We start from the raw sequence: 13,342 nt of genomic DNA, 5'->3' as shown, positions 1-13,342 counted from the left end.
GCGCTATAAATAGCCCGGACCGAGCCGAGCGGCCGCGGCGGTGAGTGGCGCGCCGGCCTCCTGCCTTCTTATTCCCCGTTCCGTGTCCCGCGGCCCGCAGCTCCGATCCGTCGACTTCGTGCCCGAACATCTGCTTCACGTGGCGGTGGAGGGTTCTCGGAATCGCCGGGCCGTCGCGATGCTCGGAGGACCAGCAGCTGTTCGACATGCTGCGTGGATGGTGAGCCGAGATCCGGATAAAGAACTTTTACTGTTAGTTTTGACTGCTTTTTAAATCGTTTGCACCGTTGCGTCACATTGCGCATGCGTGGGTTTCAGACCATTGAGCAACATCTTATCTGGTTCGATTGATGCGTCGTTACGAAAGCACCGGCAGTGGTTGGGGGATCTTCGTCTGTTGGAAGCAGAGAATAGTATCAAGTGTGTGGATTTGAGCTACTGCGGGATCTCCAGAACTGTCGCTCCTGTGGCCCGGAGTTCATGCCTCGACAGCTCACGGCTGTTTGGTTTCAATATTAGGTGGGTTTCATGCTTATTTCGTCTTTGTTTGGCCATATAGGACACTTCACCTGTTTTTTCCCCGGGTAATGCACCAACAGGAAGATCTCCACACCACATCTCCATCCTCAGGGGACGCTCGCTTTTTCATTGTGGAGGGTTCATGTGTGTCTGTTTTTCTGAGTTGTTACTATAAAGCCCAAAATGTGTAACATTCCTGGTGTTGCTGGGTCTCTCTGCAGGTTAGAAGGTTGTCCAGGGCCCTCTGCTGTTCCTTTTGTGGACTGTTTATCGTACCTCTGGCACCGCCATGTCCTTGAGGAAAGAGATGGAGAAGTACCGTGATGTGGACGAGGACGAGCTCCTGAAGAAACTGTCAGAAGAGGAGCTGCGCAGGTTGGAGGATGAGCTGGAGGAGCTGGACCCTGATGTGAGGAACTCTGTGGCCTTTATCAGAAGAAATTGTTGCTCAGTACCGTGCACATGATTTATAATTCGCAGAGAACTGTACTTAGCCTTTAGCTTTAAAACCTCTGGTTTGGAAATATGACTCTTGGACTCTTGTCCATTTTATATATAAGCGGTTGACCAATATTGATGACTGATATTGAAACTAAAAGTAATGCCACCACCCCGTAATGTAACATACATTTGATGTGATTTGGAATTGATAGCTAAAGGAATTAGGTTCCACAATTCCTTCTGTATATAGTGTCAGGACCACCTGAAATTTCCGCTCACCTTGCTCACTTGCTTTTTGTTCATCTGACTGATGGTTTATTACCTGTAATAAGATGTGGCCACTAGTATGTCTTATGTTCTACATTCATATGGCATTTTAAGAAATCAAGTTATCAGACTGATTAAATGAAACAAAATGAAACTATTAGTTCTGGAACATTGAGTTCCAGAGAGATATTCAGTTCAATTTACTGTTTATTGGATGTCTTAATTGATTAGCAATGGGTGTGGCTTAACCAGTTGATCATAATCATAAATCCTCTAAAGTGTACACAGTACGTGACATTTAATCAGTCTCCTCCTTTGTCAGAATGCACTCTTGCCAGCGGGCATGAGACAAAAAGACCAGACCAAGAAAGCTCCAACTGGGACCTTCCAGAGGGACAACCTGCTGGCGCACCTAGAGAAGCAGGCCAAGGAGCACCCTGACCGGGAGGACCTGGTTCCTTTCACTGGCGAGAAGAGAGGTACTCTCTTTTTACTTTTTAATAATTAGTTATTGTGCATGCTCAAATCTTTTATTAAAATACAATGTGGTTGATTGATAGAATGAGAAAAATGTTCATGCTAGTGGGAGTTTTTTTTTTTTTCCCAGTAAACACACAATCTGTTAATCTGTTAAATTTATTTAGTGAAAAATACATCTGTCTACATTTATTCAAAGCTATCCAGTTTCTTTTAACACAAAAGTAGAAAAACTGATTTAAACACAATCTATTATAAAAGTTTAACATTTTAAGCTTTACTCATGTCGTGCGTATCGGGTTTGCTGTGTCATTACATATTATAAATATTTATCCTTATTTAGATGATTGGCATAGACATTAGCTATCAAAAGATTAAAGATCTGACGAAAAAAAAAAACTCACATTGTGACCTTCCTTATCAACCACATTATAAGAAGTTGCTGGATTCTTTAGTACTCTTGTCTCCTCTTTTCATATTTTGCTAGTCTTCCCCCCTGAAGTCAAATCTTCTGTTGTATTCTGCGTTCTGATCTGTAGCTTTGTGAGTGTGATGCTGTGTGCTGAATGCCAGAGATGGCTATGTGAAATACTAGAAGGTCTTCAGGCCATTTGTTCTGCTGCGCTTGACCCCTGAGATTACCCAGACACCCCACCCACCCCAAAAATGGCACCACGTTGAGCATAGAGAGAACCGCATGCCAGACTGGCCATTTTCATTTAGCATGAGTCAGTTCGAGTTTAATGTGTCAATGCTGAGCACTCAATTCTTCATTTTTCAGGCAAGGTCTGGGTGCCCAAAAAGAAAGTAGTTGACCCTATTCTGGAAGATGTGACTCTAGAACCAGAGCTGGAAGAAGCCTTGGCCAGTGCAAGTGACGCAGAATTATGTGACATTGCTGGTAGGAAATTTTATGTTAAAGTCGCCTTTTTATACTGATTCGCATGATTTTTTATTTTTTTTTATAATGGATCATCAAGCCATGCTGTGATCCATGATGAAAAAACATTTTAATTTCCATCTCTATCCACTGCTCTATCAACATTCCTACTTCTACTGCTCTATGAACATTCCTATTTCAAAATATTCAGCTTTGAAGTCTACTTCATGTGGCCTTTCCTGAAAATTAACAGTAAGCTCATTTTACCTGGATAAAACTTACCTGAGAATCTGTAAGTTTAGCAATAATGTACGCCAGACAGATGGTGATTTTAGAGTGACACACTGATTTGAACCTTTCGCACTTTCATATGATTTGATCAACATCTTACTATGGGATGTAGAAAGCGGCCCGATTTCTAGGCCAGTAACCAGAATGGCCAAAGGTATGTACACATAATACGCACTTCACGAAGGACTGCATGCACCAGAGCAGAAGCAGTTACATGTAAGTTGAAAGTGAAGTGATAATCATTGTGAAACACTGCAGCACAGCACACGGTGATACAACGAAATGTGTTCTCTGCTTTTAACCATCACCCTGGGTGAGCAGTGGGCAGCCATGACAGGCGTCCAGGTGTGGACGGTCCCAGTGGCACCTCAGTGATACCTTTGCAGATTGGGATTCGAACCGGCAACCTTCTGATTACGGGACCGCTCCCATGTAGGCAGTAGAACCTAGCTAAATGACCGAGGACCGAGGAACAGACACACCCCTAAACAATGCCCATGACACTGGCATCTCTGGTTTAGTGCGTTGATACAGGTGAAGGCCGCAGGTCCCTGCGCCAGGGAAGATGCCTCGCCACAATGCGATGTGCTTAATGTGTCTGTCACTGGGGGGACGAAATGTATGTCCCTCATCGGCCTTAGAGCCGAGAACGGGGCCATGTGTGACGTGTGTGTGTGAACCTATTGTACTTGTGATAGTGTTCCACTATCCACTTATTTGATGTGAAACATTTAAATGTGACTAACATGGAAGTAAGAAATCAGAGAGACTGCAAACAGTTTTTCACATCGCTCTGTATCTTTGTAAATTCAGACTACTTACAAAATGACACAATTGAAAAACGTTTAACTACTGTTTAGCTGAAGCTGTTTTTCAGTATTACCTAATAACCAAGTAGGTTGTTTATTATTGCAATAAATAATACTAATTTCTGCAATGCTATAATGAATTACTAATATTTTATGGGTCTGATTCGTATTGATTGCTCCTGATTTCCAGTGATCGGACCATCCCCGTCTCCCAAAATGGTTTTAGAATGGTTAAAGAGAACTAGCATTAAGCTTCTGGAATGGCCAAAGCCCCAGCCTCAACCCTAGTTACAATTTGAGGACTGTGGACTGTAAAAAAATTGACCATGTGGGGGTTTTAAACCGAGAAGAAATTCAAACTAGTGCACCACATTATAATTTTTTTTTTTAAAAAGGTGTATGTTCTGCAAACATTCCACCTCAGAAATAGTCCATGATGTGAACCACTGACTGCATTATAGTGCACTGGACTAATAAAATGTTAACGCTTTTGACTGGGATCTCCCTTACACCATTTTCATGTCCTGAAAGTCCTGTTTCCACCGGTTGGTGCTGCATGTTAACTTCAAACTTTGTGACTACATGCCATGAAATTACAAGTGGACACACATCACTATTAATGAGAGTTTCAAATCCATTAATTCTCCACCAATTTCCATATTAACAGCCTGTTCCATTCTCTTTATCATGCATTCTGTCTTTATTTTACAGCGTGCCTCTCTCCCATCTTTTTATTCCATCCTTTGCTCCATCTCTGACGTCTTGATGGTCTGTAAGCAGCAGAAGAAAGGGCTGGGTTACTGATCCAGTCCTTGCATTGCAATAGCTAGTGTTCATTTGAAACCCTCCAGGTACTGCAGTGCAGTTTAAAGCTATTGTTAAATATCCATGCATTGCATGACGCTGGGGTTGAAGTTTTGCTTGGTCAATTACTTTTGCATAAAAGATATAGTTAATCTTGTTTTTTTTTCTTCACTCTAGTTAACAATGGCTTGTCCCATAAAACAATGACAGTTGTAGTTTTTTTTGTAGTCCAGTTGTTGGTGGATGTCCTGGTTCTGTTGGTGGTTTCTTCAGATGTGTAAAAGACTTGTGGTTGGCATGCGTGCCTGATGGTGGAGTGATCCCTCTGCACTGGGTTCTTCTGAATGCAGCGCTTCTCTGGTGCTGACCAACTATTCCCATAAAAAAGAAGCGCTTTTTAAATGCATGTGAAGGATCCAGTGAAAGGCTTGAAATGTCTATTTTCTTTGGTGATATAGAGTTGTGTGTGGGGCTGGGATGCACTTTAGAGGCACATTGAGTGCTTCTTTTGGATTCTGATAAGTGGAGTTAGAGGGTGTGTGTGTGTGTGTGTGTGTGTGTGTGTGTGAAGGTGACGTCCTGTTCTAACTTGGTGTTTCTATCTTCTCTCTCTTGCTTTTACCCCTGCTGCAGCCATTTTGGGAATGCACACGCTCATGAGTAACCAGCAGTACTACGAAGCCCTGGCCAGCAGCACAATTGTCAACAAGCATGGGATAAACAGTAAGTCTTCTGTTCAAAGTTACGCTCGTAGTTGCTCCCAAAATGCCAGAATAAATCTTGATAAGATACTCCAATCTCCACTGGAAAGTGCTGTCTGATTGCAGCTATTAATAATGGGAAAACACCCTGAGCAAGTGTTTTTGTGCAGCATTTACCAGATGCCCTAAACCAGAGCGATTTACAATCAGTAGTTACAGGGACAGTCCCCTTTGAGACACTTTATCATGAAAACTTCAGAGTCCTGATGTGGCAAGAAATGGCGATAGGTGTAAAGAGTGCTTTGGTTATTATGCTTTGTCGTTTAAAGAGTAGCAGCTCAGACAGTCTGATCTGGAATTTTTAGCCCCTGTCGTCACAAGGGGAGAGGTTACCTCCCCTTTCTCAAAAAAAAGTTGCTCCACAGACAGTCATGGATTTCAAATGTGCAAAGTATTGCAGTTGTTTGGTGATCGGTGGATTTAAAAATGAGTGCCCAGAAGGGCAAGAGAAGGCAGTGTGATGCATGGGAAGCATACCATCTACCTAAACTTGCCAACTAAGTACTTACCTTCATAAAAGCACTATTGTCTATTGTTCCTTAAGAACTGGTTAGGACATATCTAAACGTCCAAAGACCACTGTTGTACAGTATATGTGTGTATGATTATATATTGAATTTGTTGGTCTCTGCAGGTGTTATCCAGTGTACCCAGTATAAACCTGTGCCAGATGAGCAACCAAATGATACAGATGTAGAGCTGACTCTTCAGAGGATCAGGAACAATGACCCGAACCTGCAGGAGGTCAACCTTAACAACATCAAGGTGCCCTTAGTTCTCTGCTCTGCTCCGTCATGACCCGTTCTTCATATATTTATCCTTTTCATTTTACAGCTTGTGCCATATCTAGACAATAATATATAGTATTGTAACTTGTATTTAGTAACTGTGATTTGTGTTGTCCATAAATGGTCAGATTTTTCTTACGTTTGTCATATATCTCAAGAGGCATCTTGAAAGCACATCAGTGTTTTTCTGATCACAATATAGTTGCATGGAAATTACTAATTATTAATTATCCAGTCAGACAACTCACCACTGTCAGTACTCATTAAACACAACCTTTCATTTTAGCGCCATCCCTTGGCTCCTCTTGTAAAGGCTTCTCACCAGCTTTATGCCGTCAAAGTTGAAAACTATGATCTTGTGTGATCACTTCAATTTTGTTATAATGCGATTGATTATATTGCGATCCGTAAACCATTTTAAAACAATTCACTGCATTTACACAAACTCATAGTTCTGGACTGAGAAGCCATCTAGGGTGGCTGAGTCAGGGGTGTTGTTTTTTTTTTTTTTTGCCTTTTGTTCATAAATAAGTCAGTGATCTTAAAAAATAAATAGATATCACATTCACTATATAGATTGGTGGTGGCATAAAATATGCATATGTGCATGCAGGTCAGGCAGCCTTTTTTGCTAATTTCTGTTGAGTTCTTTTCCCGCATTACTATTTATCCTGCATTTTGAAAAGTGGGAGCCTTGCCTTTATACATGTTACTGCAGTTAATTGTCATGACCAGCTGACTTTGCTTAGCTCTCCAGGTTACGACTGCATCCTGCTAAACTGTCCTTAACATGAATGTCCTCAGCACTAGATAATGCTTTGTGGCAAGGTGATGTTTAAAAAAAGAAACCACCTCACAGTATTAATAAAGCTAGAATGCTCGCTAGCAGGTGTTCTTGTGACTCCAAGCCTTTATGTAACGGATTCAGTAATGCGCTCTTTTTCCCTGTTGCACTGCATGACCCTCATGTTCTCATTTTAAAAATCTGGTGCACAACCAGGCCACTGATTTCCTCAAAAGGGAAATCTTCTTTACTGAGTATGGGGAATTTTCATGCCATCACCTCTGCAATCATGTGACTGTCCCAGTGGGAATTCCCTGTACAGTTGAGGCCTAAAGTTTTGAGAGTGACCCAAATACTGTTTTTTCTGCTTCTGTTTTTTTTTTTTTTTTTTTTTTTTTTTTTTTTTGCAATTTTCATATACTCCACAATGTTATTAGAAGAGTGATCAGATGAAGTCTTTGCCATGAAATTGAACTTAATTCCAAAAAATGCTGATAGTGTAAAATAAAGGGATTTGAGTTAGAATAGTAGACTGGATGCTTTAAAAGGAGTCATTGCATTGTGCTTGAAGTCATTGTTCTTCCTCTGTTAACCATGATTACCTGCAAGGAAACACGTGCAGTCATCATTGCGTTATATAAAAAGGATACTGCTGCTACTAAGATTCCACCTAAATTAACCATTTATCGGATCATCAAAAACTTCAAGCAGAGAGGATCAGGTGTTGTGAAAAAGGCTTCAAGGTGACCAAGAAAGTCCAGCAAGTGCCAGGACCGTCTCCTAAAGAGGATTCAGCAGAGATGTGATCGGGGTGCAACAAGTGCAGAGCTTGCTCAGGAATGGCAGCAGGCAGGTGTGAGGGCATCTGCAACTTTTAAAGGATGATCTTGTGTCAAGAAGGGAAGCAAAGAAGCCACTTCTCACCATGGAAAATACCAAGGACAGACTGATATTCTGCAGAAAGTACAGGCATTGTTCTGCTGAGGACTGGGTTAGTCATTTTCTCTGATGAAGCCACTTTCTTATTGTTTGTGGCGTCTGGAAAAATTGTCCACAGAAGACAAGGTGACGCTACCATCTGTCCTGTCTTGTACCAACAGTAAAGCATCCGTTGTAAAAACCAGTATTTGTGTCATTCTCAAAACTTTTGGCCACGACTGTACAGAGGGTGGATTCTTCCTCCTCAGGGCTACAGTAGATCGCTCAGTTGGGTGTGGATGCTCTGGATCACTGCAAAAATGCTGCTATATCCATGCACACCGCTAAGCTGCGTGTCCCCACTCTTGCCCAAGTGAGGAAGGGTGGTCTGATTCCCTTCTTTTGGGTGAGGCCCCGGCAGAAAATGGATGCTTTCCACAGTGCAAAGAGTGTTGTCCAAATGTTAAATGTTTTTAATTGCTTTAAATGTTTACGTCTGCCTCTGTGGCACACTAACCCCTCTCACACAGCACAGCGCCCAGTGCACACAGAAAAATGTGTCCTCTACCACCTTGGTGGTTTGGGGCTTGAACCCCCAACCTTCCGTCTGAACTGGTTGGTTGGTGGGGTGTCACGAAGGGGAATCTCAGTCCTTGCCAGGACCTAGGGCTGCTGTGAGACACACATGGGTTGTACCCAAACCTAACCGGGTTCAGTCAGCACGCAGGGACACACTGACAGACATGTCAGAGGTGTAGCAGCATGTGAAGGTGTTTATTCTCCCTGTGCAGCAACCACACCACTTTTAGTCGTTTCTATTCATGTAATTTTCTAAAATCTGTGTGTCACTCAGTCAGCAGAACTTTGCAGTTTCCTGTGAATTTGCATGTAGCATGAAACAAACTGATCCTTTTCCTGTCACAGTTATCCTGAGTACAGAAAAAATCTCTTTATTTGTTTTATGTGTCTGATGTTTTCTAGAATATTCCTGTCCCAGTGTTGAAAGCGTATGCAGAGGCACTGAAGGAGAATACTGAGGTGGTACGTTTCAGCATCGTAGGAACCAGAAGTAATGACCCAGTGGCCTATGTGAGTTTGACACAAAAAATCAACTGCATGTCATGAATTTTTACTCCCTCTACAAAATAGAGATGAGTGTGTGTCATTATCTTAATTGATTGCTCGTAATATATTAATATATATTAATAATGCTAATTTAAAGTCTTGCCAAATAAACTGTGTCTAACACGACCTTTGTCCTTCCTTTTCATTGTTCTTTAAGGTCAAGTAAGTAAGGTCTACTTGTGCATAATGCTAGCATATCTTTAGAACACAACAGGAAAGTCTGACAAAAACTATAGGGGAGTCATATTGAATTCATATTTGGACATGTGGCTGACTGTTCAAATGAATGGAAATGTACCAAATGCGTATATTTTGGTGAATATATATGCATTTGGTGAATTGATTTGACAGCTTATTTTAGAACTGACTGAAAATGGTTATATGAAGTTATCTGTTCTGAAGAACAGTTTTATAGTCTTTTAAATTTGTTAAATTGTCTTCATAATATTTATTTCAGTTATGCCAAAGGTAAACAATTTTTAAATTTTTTGAATGGAATAATAATTGCTAAATGGCCTTTTGCACAGCCCTATAGTTAACCTTAAACGGTTGAAAAATCTGCTATAATACAGTGCAATCCAAAACCTTAAAGACATGAGCACATCCCTTTTTTCCCCCCTCAGACGCTTGCTGACATGTTAAAGATGAACACCACACTGAAGACCCTGAATGTAGAGTCTAATTTCATCACTGGCAGTGGTGTCATGGCCCTGGTGGAGTCGTTGCAGTCCAACACCACCCTGACAGAGCTGAAGATTGACAACCAGGTATTTTACCATAATCTGTTCTGAAGGGAATTCACTTGCTGCTCGGGTCATGTTGACTTTGACTGGCTGGCAATAGGAAATGTACAAAGCCAATTCTAAACCCATATTCTATTCACAATATCACACTAGATAGGACTCTGTTCACCACTGTGTAGCATCCGCTCTAAGAAAACTAGTTGCTGGAGATCTGGGAACATTTCTATTCCACTGACCACATAACCGATTTCCACTTTGGCATTTCTGTATAATGTTCTCAAATGGCTGCTTCTCTGCATGATACATTTGTATATGGCAACTGTGTTCAGAGATGATGATGATTTCTGGAAGTGTTCCTGCCTGAGGGCCAGACGCTCTTGGACATCCAGTCTAGTCTCTTGTGAACCCAGATTTCACCAAATTCTCAGAAATGATTGAAGATCTTTTTATTTTTTTATTGTCCATTAACCCATTTACAGTAGACACAGAATGTTCCAACTGTTTGGTTTCAGTTCCTCTTACTTTTCCAGCCTTTTGTTTCACCCTCTCATCTGAAATCCATTTTTTGCTACTGAAAATAAATTCTGCAGAGGATGTTCCTTTGCGTAATACATGTTTCTCTTTAAAAAGACTTAAATTGATGCAAACTCAATCTTGATGTGCAGAGCCAGCCGCTGGGCAACAAGGTGGAGATGGAGATAGCCAGCATGCTAGAGAAAAACACCACTTTGTTGAAGTTTGGCTACCACTTCACCCAGCAGGGTCCGAGACTCCGTGGTTCTAACGCCATGATGAGCAACAATGACCTGGGTGAGCCACTCCACCACACGCATCATTTCTCCTGATGGTGTCTTGATTTTGTGTGTGCTTGTTTTTTCTTCAGTGACTTACTGTTTTTTTTATTACATTTTTTTCCCCCCTGAATATCACAAATGGAGGTCCTTCAAATGAATAATGCAAACTGAGCTCAGTGCTTGGTTTAATCTCTGCGTGGTGTGTGTTTTTGCACGTGCAGGAATGCGTGTGTTTGTCTTATTGCCCCTGTTGTGTTGCAGCACGGGTGATCCGCTCAGATTCGGATGGTTCCTTTACCCTTACCCTGTCTGTGCCTGAGCTGGAGAGGGCCTTTGGTAAAAAATTCAAGTCCAAGAGCAAGTAAAGGGAGACATTTACACTTTAGCCATCTTCTGTCTGCCTGTTGTGCTCATTCTACCTCTCTTCCCGGTCTCTTTCCATTCTACGGCTCTATTGACTCTGTGGTCTGGACCTCTTTGCTCCTCATCATTGCCCTGGAACGTGTCCAGCTCTATTTCCCTTTTATCCTTGCTTTTCTGAAAGCCTTTCCTATATTGCAGCTTAATTCCAGCAAGAAGTGGACCGGTTGAGTTCTTGCTTGGGGCTCCGCAGTTCTGCTTGTGTATGTGCTGTCCAGCTGCATGCCAGAAACTAGAATTTGGGAATTAGCTGCCAAAGGCTATGCTGCATGATACGGCAATAGAGAAAAGAATTGCTGTGCTAATGTGGACCTGCTAGAAATTTCTTTCCTCTTCCCTTTCTTCTCAGTAAGAAAGAGAAGGCTTGAAGAAGGGCCCATCTTCCCCAAATGTCGGACAAACGTGTAGCACCAGCACTTCAGACCAGCCCCCACCGCACCAACGATGGAGTAAACACCTCCAGCCTTGCTTCCAACTGGGATCCCATCCATCCAGATGTTCGTCTTTTCTCCCTCTCTCTCTCTTCTCCCCCCCACTGGTTTCTGGTGTCATTTTACAGTGCAGTTAGGTGACGCCACACTTGAGGTGTCTTTTTTTTTTTCCTGCTGGTTCCGGAACTGGTGTGTGAGAGGAGTGTGTTACCAGTGTAGTATACTGGTTTCAGGAGACAGGTCTCAAAATGTACAGTGCGCCTTCGCTTTTGAATAGTCCAGATAGATTGTGACCGGAGCGGTGAACCTGGTCCTTCCACGGTCCCATGCTGTTGTGATTGCTTTGATTGGGGTGGGGGAAACTCTGGACTAATGTGTGACTCTTGATTCTTTTGTAAAATTCTGGTCATTCAGATATTTTCAGTCACTCGTATTTTACAGTCCATTATATTTTGCAACTGAAGGAATAGACCTGACAGTCACACACTGTAACTGCATCACACTCTCTAGTATTTATTTATCTATTTATTATGTTATCCATTGAGGTTTTTAGAATTTCCATTGATTCCCACCCTGTTGTCTTGTTATAACTAGACTTCCCGTTGTTTTGTTCTGTTTTTTTGTGCACTTTAATGACTTTATAGATTAATAAAGTTTCAGTTCATTGAGTGTTGAAATATGTGCCAGTATCTTCCTATCACTGAACATAAATGATATAGCACTGTAGTCCAATTTTAATAAACCGTAAAGTCTACATCTAGAATGAAATGTCGCTAAAAGGACCTCACAATGACACAGGGTCACTGGGTGGTAGTAGCCAAGTGGGTAACACACCTGCCTTTGAACCTGAAGACTACAAAGACTTCCAATCCCACTTACTACCATTGTGTCCCTGAGCAAGACTCTTAACCCTGAGTGTCTCCAGGGTCTCTGTCCTTGTCACTACTGACTGTAAGGCGCTCTGGATAAGGGCGTCTGGTAAAGGCCGGAAATGTCACAGCTACTGTGGCTGGTAGGATGACCATCAGTTGTGTAAGTACTAAGTTGATAAGGTGAAGCATTACCTATTGCATCTGGTGGATTCTGTGTCTGATGCCTGAACATTGACTAAGGTTGTTCCATAACTCCATAAGCAAATAACACTTTAAGTGTAAGTGAAGTGATTGTCACTTGTGATACACAGCACACAGTGAAATTTGTCCTCTGCATTTAACCCATCACCCTCCAGCTCCACACCGCCAGCTGGCTGACGGGAATACGGACGGACTGAGGGCAGGCGGGCATTGGGGGAGCTGTCAGGAGTTAGAAAACAGCAGCAGCAGCAGCAGCGCCGCGGAGAGGAGCCCGAACAGCTGCACGGCAACTAACGCGGCCGCGGCAGGAACATGCCGTGAGCAGTGGGCAGCTATGACAGGCACCCGGGGAGCAGTGTGTGGGGACGGTGCTTTGCTCAGTGGCACCTTGGCGGGTCGGGATTCGAACCGGCAACCTTCTGATTACGGGGCCCCTTCCTTAACTGCTGGGCCACCACTGCCCCTACTCATGGGACAATGCGCATGTGTACCAACCTCTTAGTTCCAGTAATTTGTGATTGGCCCAACAAGATACCATTACAATGTTCTGATGATAAAAGCACAAATTTAGACTTGAGGCTGTGTCACTTCGTGGATATCAGGGATTTAATCTATTGTCAGGAATTCTCCAAATTACACTGATACAGTTGGTACATTTGTTGCTCAGGTTGTCTGTTGTAGCCCTGGCTCAGGAAGTCTGAGGGTCTGCAGTGCTGATGCAGGTCCTTGCTGCAGGGGTCAGCTGACTGTTGGGCCTCCATGCCTATTTATAACATCATGTAATAGGCACCAAACAAAACACACTCACTATGTTGTATAAACAGGACAGACAGCCAACGGGATGGAGACACTGGGCAAGTATACATGCAGGTAATGGCGATAAGGTGAGTTCAAAACACACATGCAGTTAGTGCCCTCTGGTGACAAGGCGCCATGACATGACAAATATAGTGCGTTCACATGGAATATGTTTGAAAACGTGACGTCATTGTAATTTTCACACACACAATGAAATGT

At 42.5% G+C, this 13,342-nt stretch overlaps 1 protein-coding gene across 2 annotated transcripts; it reads left to right on the top strand.

The window, feature by feature from the left end:
- Positions 1–28: 28 nt before the first annotated feature.
- tmod1 (tropomodulin 1) lies at positions 29–11,929 on the top strand. Of its 2 annotated transcripts, XM_028976668.1 has the most exons (12): positions 29–220; positions 319–519; positions 741–928; positions 1,550–1,706; positions 2,486–2,605; positions 5,122–5,211; positions 5,884–6,014; positions 8,721–8,828; positions 9,488–9,631; positions 10,273–10,417; positions 10,663–10,762; positions 11,171–11,929. In XM_028976668.1, exons 3-12 carry the CDS (start codon positions 809–811, stop codon positions 11,187–11,189), a joined length of 1,134 nt encoding a protein of 377 aa, XP_028832501.1. In that variant the 5' UTR covers positions 29–220; positions 319–519; positions 741–808; the 3' UTR covers positions 11,190–11,929. The 2 variants fall into 2 exon arrangements, with proteins under 2 accessions (XP_028832501.1, XP_028832502.1); XM_028976669.1 differs by lacking the exon at positions 10,663–10,762.
- The last annotated feature ends 1,413 nt before the right edge of the window (positions 11,930–13,342 follow it).

Source organism: Denticeps clupeoides, chromosome 4, assembly GCF_900700375.1.
Source record: "Denticeps clupeoides chromosome 4, fDenClu1.1, whole genome shotgun sequence".
Taxonomy (NCBI): domain Eukaryota; kingdom Metazoa; phylum Chordata; class Actinopteri; order Clupeiformes; family Denticipitidae; genus Denticeps; species Denticeps clupeoides.
This window is presented reverse-complemented; position numbering and strand designations above follow the sequence as displayed.